The sequence below is a fragment of the Folsomia candida genome, unplaced genomic scaffold, assembly GCF_002217175.1.
Source record: "Folsomia candida strain VU population unplaced genomic scaffold, ASM221717v1 Fcan01_Sc041, whole genome shotgun sequence".
Taxonomy (NCBI): domain Eukaryota; kingdom Metazoa; phylum Arthropoda; class Collembola; order Entomobryomorpha; family Isotomidae; genus Folsomia; species Folsomia candida.
Genome location: NW_019091233.1, coordinates 157,539 through 167,443, shown reverse-complemented (window position 1 = coordinate 167,443; position 9,905 = coordinate 157,539). Strand labels below are relative to the sequence as shown.

At 37.5% G+C, this 9,905-nt stretch overlaps 1 protein-coding gene across 1 annotated transcript; it reads left to right on the top strand.

The window, feature by feature from the left end:
- The first annotated feature begins 6,938 nt into the window (after positions 1–6,938).
- On the top strand, positions 6,939–8,333 carry LOC118433091 (retinol dehydrogenase 14-like). The gene is made up of 2 exons (XM_035844688.1): positions 6,939–6,972; positions 7,304–8,333. Exons 1-2 carry the CDS (start codon positions 6,965–6,967, stop codon positions 8,262–8,264), a joined length of 969 nt encoding a protein of 322 aa, XP_035700581.1. The 5' UTR covers positions 6,939–6,964; the 3' UTR covers positions 8,265–8,333.
- Positions 8,334–9,905: the final 1,572 nt, after the last annotated feature.

Here is a 9,905-nt window from a genome sequence, read left to right as displayed (position 1 = left end):
ACTGGTGGAAACGACTTCAGGCGGAAAATGTAAGTTTACGCCGTCGGACACTTTCCGCTGTAGGTCGATCACGACTCACGCCGGTAGAAATCCACCTTAAGTCAAGTGTCAGTTTAATTAGTTTTTTTTAAATAAATCACTCCAGCTGGAATTATCCTTTGTGGTGAAAGCACAACCTTGAGACCCGCCTTAATGGTGGGGGAAGGAAATATCGTGGACTTGTGCACGGAAACCCCTCCCACCGCATATAACATCGTTGCGGGTGCTGGAATCCAAGATGGGATGGCCCCCATGAAGACCAATGGGGTCCTTATTAGGCGAATCAGAGAGGTTAGCTTGAAGGAAATTTTAAGTGCCTTGGCAAAGGTAATACAACCATCTAAAATTTAGTACGCTGATTATTTGGGAGCTGCTAATTATGGTATTTGGTTAGACTCCGAGATGTCGGCAGATGGACCCTGCAGGTGGGGTCAGAAACCACTAAAATCTACCGATATGCAAATCCTATTAGAAAAGTAGTACTGCGAAATGTACCGCCCTTCATTAATGATGATTCAATCATCAAGGCGCTTGAGAAATACGGCGAGGTACGTCCTGCTGTAATTAGACAAAATATTTATGGTCTTGAGGAGGAATTCTAGCATATAAAAAGTTTCGTTAAATTCATTGAAGTATCCATTAAAGCGAATGTAATTATCCCCCCAAAGCTAAAGGTTTCGTGCGATGGGGTCGATTATGTGTTAGCGGTCCAGGTAGGAAACCTGGTCACGTAAATAAAGATTGCAAAAACGACGTGAAAAATACTACGGGTCAGGGTGACCAACCTAAAAAACAACACTCTGCTCCCATAGCTCCTCCCATTATTCCAAATGGAAACAGTGAGACTATCACAGGAAATGGGGAATACTCTTCAGGTCAGCAGGAGAATCATGATATGATATCTTCTGATCTGGAGGAGGTCGCACCCACTTTCCCTTCACCTTTTAGAGTAATAAATCCCATAAATAAGCGGAAATCAATTCCCAACGAGTTGGCTCATTCTGACACTGATATCCGGGAAAGAAACAAAATGGCACGACAAGAATGTCTTGCCTCAGATTCAGATGCCGCACAATCTGAAGACAGCTTATTTATCCCAAGAGGAAAGCGTTTCAAACGTAACTCTCAAAAAACTGCGCATCATAGTCCCCTTGCATCACCAGTTAGGGAAGATCGTTGGGGCTTTAACGTTTGGAATATGGGAACTTTCGATTCCTCTCATGAGATTGCAAAAGAACGACTTCATGCGTTTCTCATTTGTCTAAGAAGGGGTGGAGCTAAAAACAACCATTACGTTAATTTTTCTAAACAGGTCCTCATGGCCACTAGAGGAAAAAGTCCAAAGGGTTTAATTGGCATTATGCTCCAGGTCCATGCTTCCCTCAACTCCAAGGTGCACGAAAAAATTAAGTCTGAATTATCCGAAGTTATTTCGGAGGCAGAAAGGGTCCTTGATCTTACTGATACCGAAGCAAGGGATATTTGTGCTAAGATTGACCTAAATTTTAGAAAAACTGAGCTAGCATTTTATCAAAAAGCATCCGGTATTTCGGACGCTGATATACAAAAACATTTAAGCTTCTTTTATTTTGATGCTTAATTGTCCAAATGTTCTTCCGAAAATATATCTTTTTTAATGAGTTTCAACATTTGAACACTAAATTGCCAAGGGTTGAATAATTCCATAAAAAGGAATGCACTAAATTCTCTAATTTTTAAGTTTAGACCTTCAATAATTTGTTTACAAGAGACTAATATAGATCCGGTAAGACATGATTCGCTAGTATTTTCCAAGTACAAGACCTTTTATAATCACTCAGTCACACTCGGTAGCGGTACGATTTTTCTTGTCAGAGATATTTTTAATGTCTTCTGCGATAGAATTTTAATCCCTGGGAAATTTCATTTGATCAAAATTGACTATTTTAATCAAGAATTTTATGTTTTTAACGTCCATTTTCCTTTCGACAAACAGAATACCGCAAGTTTCTTAGCTTCGCATTTTTGGAGGTCATAAACTAGTAATCAGAAAAATTTTGCGAGTGTTCCACCAGTAATGAAAACATTCTTTGACACCCCATCAACTAAAAAAATCGATATACTGGATGTCGAAATTCATAGAGGGCCCCATGGGGCCTCAATCTTTTCAAGTCAGAGTTTGAACCAATCGACTACAACCACAGGGAAAATGAGCTACAGAAACGAATTTTTCGAAATAGATTATGGCAAAAGCCCAACTCACGCCAAAATATGTAGGCCTCGAAATGTGCAAGGTCGTATGTGTTGAAAATGTTGCAAAAAAGCAGGGGTCGCAAACCCAAACCTAATCTCCACGCGGTACGCGAAAAAAAGTTGGCGTCTTTGCACGTTTCAGGTGAATAGATCTTCGTCACTAATGAATATTAAATTTTCAAAAATAGCATGTTGTGTGCTCTATGAGTTGAGGAACTGTAGATAAAATTAGAAACGTCAGGAAGTCACATCATCATAGACAAGGTTTCGCTTCTTCCACCTTTTGGGTGTTTCTTCCGGGCCACTGGAAGAAAGTGGAAGCAATGGAAGAAATGGAAGATATGGAAGAAAGTGGAAGAAACTAAAAATAGGGGCGAAATAATACAAACAAAAGCGGTTGACCTCAATTTAAGGCGAGGATTTTAGTGATTCGTTGACAATTTTTCACATTACCATTTTTATTGTTATTTTCTTTTCTCTCGAAAATTTTAGCACAGGCAGCGCTCCTAAGGGTGAAGCTATTCCTTATTCAAAGCTGTGCAATGTCAAAACGTGCACTTACTGATGCACAAATTGCTGTTGTGATGTGTTGGACTGCTGCAAACGGGACTCACTCAAAGTTTTTTGGTACACCACACAAATTCTTTTTTTGCATATTTGCACCGATCATGATGTGTAGATTCCAAAAAACATGTTTTCAAAATTTCTAAAATTTCGTAAAAATTTCCAAGTTTTTAACATTGAGTCCCGTGTATTAAATCTCGGAATTTTTCTTTCCATGCATATGTTGATAAATAATTGCAGCACGCTGTATTTGAAGATCGGCCATTTTGTTACCCTTTGTCGTAAAAACATGAAAATTTCCATATGGATAGTAAATCGCATGTAGATTACGATACAAAACACCCCGACTTTCCCAGATTTTTTTGTCGGTTTAATTTACATATGAACAGTTGTTTCAGAACTTTAGCGGATACCAAGTAATACTCTTTATTAGCATTGTCTGTCCTACTTGCTGCACCTGCTCGGATAAAATTCGCATCCTTGGTTGTTAGGTGGGGATTTTCCTCACGTGGAGGAAGCTTGATGAGGGGTGAATATATGGAGTACCCGGATTTTCACCTGAACCTGTCACTCTTCGTAATAAATATTGACGGTTCAACATGTCTCGGAGATCTACGTAATCGATAGATCTACTTCTTCCTTACTCGGTTCTTAGTCTCACTTTATGAATGCGTGATAAATCGGAAATAAGACCAATCTCCATTCTACAATGCGCTGGCGTTGAGGTGATTTTATTAAGTTTCGTTGTTTATTATAAGATTCAACAAGCAATCTGTTGTTATGATTTTATCGATGTGAGCTATAATGTATTCCCTAAACTGTTTCCCCAAGCACTGCTTCAATTGGTTTGGCATTCGATGGTTTATTTTTGATATACTAGCACCCAATCTTTGTAATCCACAAAGTGCAACACCAAAACTAGAACAGCAGCAGAGTAATAGATCAAGGGGTGACAGATATCTTCGTATTTTCGCGAATAAAATGGGTGATAATTTCGTCACTATCATCGTCCACAACAGGTGGGGTGGGATTTATAAGTGTATTCCTAGTTCCCGACGATGCTGAAGAACAATAAGATACTGAGCAATTGTCATCACTTTCAGAATCTGACAACACGATATGAGGGTACGTTGAAGTGGCAACAGAGTATTTCACTTTCTGTATTTCCACAATACATAGACCTTATTATCATGATTAACCTAGCTAACAAGGATAGAGCATGTCTCTCTGTCGCTGAATTACTAGGTAGGGTTCTTAATGTATTTCTGCTCTGGTGGAAAACTGCATGATCACACGAATGCTAACGCATGAAGTGGATTGATCAATATTTCGATTAATAGTTGTGAACACATGTGTTTGTTGTAGAATCTTTTCAGATTATTTGGACTTCAGGATAAAATCAAATGAATAACTCTTTAAATTTTAAATACATATAATTAATTTGCAAAATAATTTGATCACTGATATCGATAAAGCTAAATATTAGCGATTTTTTTAATTTTTCCCGTTATTTAACCAACTCGGCCGAAAATATATTTTTTAAACGAAATTCGATTTTTTTAGTTAAAAATTTTCAAAGTCCTGCATGACAATTTCAATTTTCAAAAATCAATTGCAGATTTTGTTCTCACCCCTAAAATACGCCAGTAGGTTTATTTGACAGAGCTAAATAGGGTCTTCAATAATCAGTAATAAAAAGCTGACCCAATTCATAAATGACCCAACATTTATCCTGTAACCCTAAAGTACACTGGTTTCGGTGGTTTTTGAAATTTGACCTTCGATTTCTCAGTCAATGTTTGTCCTACAGCGACGAAAAAAATATCCCTGTACTCCACTGGATGAGGAGAATCTATTTCACACATTTTTGGAACCACACCCCCCTTACTTTTGATGCAAATTCAATCCAGGCAAAAATATTGAGTATTCCACCCCCACCACCATATCCTCCTAGTGAACCATCTTCTCTCACTATATCCCTAAGTGATTACTTCCCATAATGAAATTGTAAAATGAAATCCCGCCAAGAGTGTTGCGTAATTATCGTAAACATGAAACAAGGCAACTCCTTTTAAATAAATATGGGTTAATAAATTTGTTATATTGATAAATTTGCAATAGCTAGTGACTAATAGTAAAAAGAGAGGAGTAGGAAACTCACTAGGTATTCGTACATAGTTGACATTAATATGGCTTCACATTTTCTACAATATCCTGGTTGCATGAGCAAAGCCATGTATTATGCATGGTTAGTGGTGGTAAAGTGAGTACGGGCAGCAGTTTCTCTCCTACTCTCTCCCACACGATGAGCCATGAATAAATAGATAGAGCAATTTGGTTAAAGTAGGGGGCTTTCCCACACTTAGCACCCCTAGGGACGCCCAACCCAATTAGAATAATGTACATATTTTCGGTATTGGGTCGTGTGATACATCAAATTGTTCAGGTCGTCGACATGGAAAACAATATCGCATATATATCACTTTGTTACAGTAAACCTTAGTTTGACCTCCAGGTCACGAGGAAGCTCATGGCGTCTTTCCCTTATGACCCATATCAAGTGATATATCGTTGGAAAGGTCTCGGTTCAAGGATCAAGAATATATATCGTTGTTAGGGTCTGGGACCTACTCCTGAAATCCGAGGTTCGAATGGGATATGTTACCCTACATAGTTCTAACCATAAACGATGTCGACCGTCAATCCGCTATATGTAGTTAACCATAGTATTTGGATTATGGGGGAAATATTGAAAAGCTGAAACTTAAAATTGACGGAAGAAGCTTTGCTAGATCATGTTGGTACAGAAGAATGATTGGTTATTCTAGGATGGTGTATGTTTGTTACGGGATTCACCTGATCTCATATTCGAGTCAGGTTGAATCCCCATCTCATATCTCTCTCTCTCCTCCGTGTGTTATAAATCTTGCGGACTGAATGCCGCAAGGCGGACATGATCCACAAGGTATAACAAGCCAATCTACCACACTGTCCGCTCTCTTCGACTCTCACAGTAAAATTCAAATTGTACGTGTTGTGGTAGTCGAATCAATAAAGTTTTTTTTAATGAAGGAAAATTAATTAGTAATTAGTTTTTTTCCGCAACTAATTAATTAGTAATTAGTGATTTAATTTCTAATTTTCGAACTAATTAATTAGCAATTATAATTAGTTGTGGTGGTACTAATTAACTTTAATTTATAATTAGTTAAAAAATGCCAATAAATTAGCTAATTAATTAGTTTGACTAATTAATTAGAAAGCCCTGATGACGACTAATTCAGCTGAGAGCAATGTGGAGAAACTGTCCCTTAATGAGCGAGCATGGATGCGTGCTCAAAATTTGACTTTATCATGTTTAGCGCTGCGAGCGCTAACTCTAGCTATCTATTTATTCATGGCTCATCGTATGACTCTCTCCTACTCCAGCTATGCATACATACGCATGCACTTAATGAAAATGAGCATTTGCCTGTTTGCATCTTGCACTGAAATTCTCGGAATTTTGAGTAGTTTTTAGTTTTTATAATTATGCATCTAATTTTGGAGGGCTTTTTTGCCACTCGTTTTCGATCCGACGGTGAGGGGTATATAAAGCCACACAATCTTTACTATATTAACCACCCCAATTAATATAATATTAAATTATCAGCTCTGCACAAGAGTGACATCCGAGAGCAAATTTGCTCATTAAGAGAGAAATTGAGAAAACATAAAATATAATTCTCAATGTGCCTCAAGCACTAAATAAGCTACAAAAAATGATAAAATACATAATCGTTGTTACATTTACAAGCAATTTCTCATTCCCTACTCCATTCAATCACATACTAAGTAGTTTACAAATCCATGTACACATACCCACAAACTTAATATTTCTAGGATTTACATCACCACTTCACGAGAATCAACAGTATCCATGTATGTATGTACGTAATTTCTTTTCAGACTCTATTTACTACAACAACAAGATATAACAGAGGCAGCAGCATTTCATCAAAGTAATACATGGATGGAAAAAAACTCGTTTAATGTGGTGACGTCATAAATCCCAAATTGATATATGTTGTATTGTAAAAAGAGTAGTGCAACACTGTCCGTCAGCTGTGTCCAACTCATCATCAACGTAATGATGAGGTGATATCGGAATCTTGTATTTCAAGAATAGGGGTTTACAAACGTTTACAAACATAAGTGCTCGTCGTTTATAAGTCATTTTTTAAATGCCAATTAAAAGTTGGTTTTGAGGATTTTTGACTTATAAGTGGTGGAAAAATAAGTCAGTCCTGGAGATATATTTTTCCAACACTTATAAGTCAAAAAACCAAAAAACTCACTTTTAATTGACATTAAAAAAAATGACTTATAAGTGACGAACACTTAATTGTCGAGGATTTGTATACCTCAAATATATATTTATATTCTTCGTACATAAGTATTTACTGTTTTTTATATTTAATACGGACAGTTCCTCATTTCCGTCGTCCTTCCTTCTGGATTGGACACCACACGATATTCCTTCCCTATCAGGAAAAACAGCCCTCATAACTGGAGCAACAAGTGGTCTCGGTTTTCAAACAGCGCTTGTCCTGGCACTGGCTGGTGCTCACGTGTTTTTGGGTGGGCGAAACTCAACTCAAGGAACAATAGCGGTTCAACATATCAAAAATAGAATTAATCAAACAGATCAGACCATTAAATTTGTCCACATTGACCACCTCTCGTTTGCCAGCGTTAAGAAATTTACAACAGATATTTTCAACGGAACTCTTGATATTTTAGTCAACAATGCAGGAATCTATGGCCCAGAAACAAGACAATTGAACTCCATGGATAATGAAGATGAGATAACACTCATGTCGAATTACTTATCCCACTTCGTCCTAACTGGACAACTCCTCCCGTTCCTTCTAAAAAGCAATTCGCCACGAGTAGTCAACATTTCCAGTTTGTTAGCCCTCTTTGGAAAAATTAGGTTTCATGATATCAACTTATCCGAAGACTACAGTCACCATAATGCATACTCTCAAGCAAAATTGGCAATCCTTCTCTTTACTCGTGAGCTTCAGAAAAGAAGTACTCAGAACGGATGGGGCCTCACAGTCGTGTCTGCCCATCCTGGATTTGTCAAGACGAATATGAGCAAAACATTTGGAGAGAGGGGAGGTCAGTTTAGAAAATGGTTTTTGAAAAGGGTTATATTCCCCGTTTTTCTTAAGGAGAGCGTCGAACAGGGGGCCTGGCCGCACTTGTTTGCCGCAACTTCAAACAGAGTTAAGGAAGGCGGATATTATGGGGCTGGGGGACCATTTGAGTTGGGGGATGGGGTTCGTGAGGCGGCAATGCCTCTTGTGGTAAATGATTATTACTCCTACAAAATGTGGAAACTATCGGAGAAATTGTCAAACTTTACTTGGATAAATATATAAATGTTATGTAGGTAAAAGGTCATGCTTACTTGGGTAGCGTAATAAATAAATGGAACAAGATCTACAATAGATCAATGTATTGGATGAGATTATATTTATTTTCTTCTTTATCGTAGTTTTTGCTTTATATTTTACTTGAATTGTGATTTGTCCAACAAATCGTTATCACAATCGCATATTTTTAATATGCAGACCAATATTGTACATTGTCGCGGTTACTTTACAATTAGCGATTGGATTTAGGGATATCGTTATTTACAATGTGTGTCAGTGTACATGAAACTCCTGGTATCCAGTCGAGAGCAGTTTACACACTGATCCTATCCTCCTTTATTTCAAATATATGTAAATAAATATTGGCTCTTACAAATTCTTAATAACACCGCTATTTTAATAGTTTCAATCCCAATTTTCAAGTATTTCATCAATCTATGGTACTCTACTAGGAAATAAAACTAAATTCCTAGTAAAGGTTGAAAGACTGGCTAATTAAATGCACACCTGCCTCCATTTATGCATGCATTTGCATGATATGTAAATATGTTTTATATGGAAATATGTATTTACATTATGAGAATCTTGAAGCATGCAATTGTGAATGTTTCAATTTAATGTTGCCAATGCGGCGAGGCGAGATGAGATAACCCTATCTCATCTCACTACTAAATACTTAACTGAGATGAGATTCGAGGTAAATGAGATGGTCAAAATTTTAACTCATCTCGTCTCATCTTACCCCATCTCACTGATCTCACATGAAATGTGTTTCTAATGTATTGTATTGTAAGTGACAGGGTGAGTCCACCTCGCCTCATCGACCTTGACCTGATCTTATCTCACCAAATTGTCTGTTAATTAAATCTTCAATGAAAAGCAATTGTAAAAATTTCAGGAAAATGAGGGCTTATGAACCGGTATGTCCGTCGGCAGCATAACTCTTCAAACTAGGCCAAAAGTAATATCGAGTTTTAAGATAAGCCACTGGTTACGAGTTTTATTCAAACTTCTTTGGTCTCCCACTTCTTTCACATTAATCAGATATTTAGCAATCGATCCGGTCTACATAGTCATACAATTTCAAGATAATGATAAGAAAAAAGTTTAAAGTACACACACTGAGCGCGCACTGGGAACCCGGTTATGCATATTTTTTTGGTATGAAAACAATGCTATCTGGCCTTATCATTTGGTGCCTTCGCATTGTGTGTAGGGTAGCGAAACCCCTTCATTATGATTGAGACTTTATATCTCTTCCTGACACGATGAGGGAATGAATGAATGGAGCCCTAAGAAGACAGCGGCAAATCCAATTACTAGTCATGTATAATTTTTAGAAGAGCACCTCCCATCTTCCTGGTGTGATGTAACATGTGTGAGACATATTTAAATGCGATGTGTTGGATTTGTATTAAATGATTATGGTAATGATGACATTTCTCAATTCCGCCTGCTTTCGCAAAATTGTATGGCTTAACTTTAACCTTATCTACAGTAAATGTCCTCTGAATCAGGCAGCATCACGGGATTTGCTAATTCATTCCATATTGAATTGACACGACACATATGCGCAGTTCTTGGCCCGCAATGCAAAGTCCAAGCCTGACGAACAGAATTATGGTTCTACGTTGAATATAAATAATC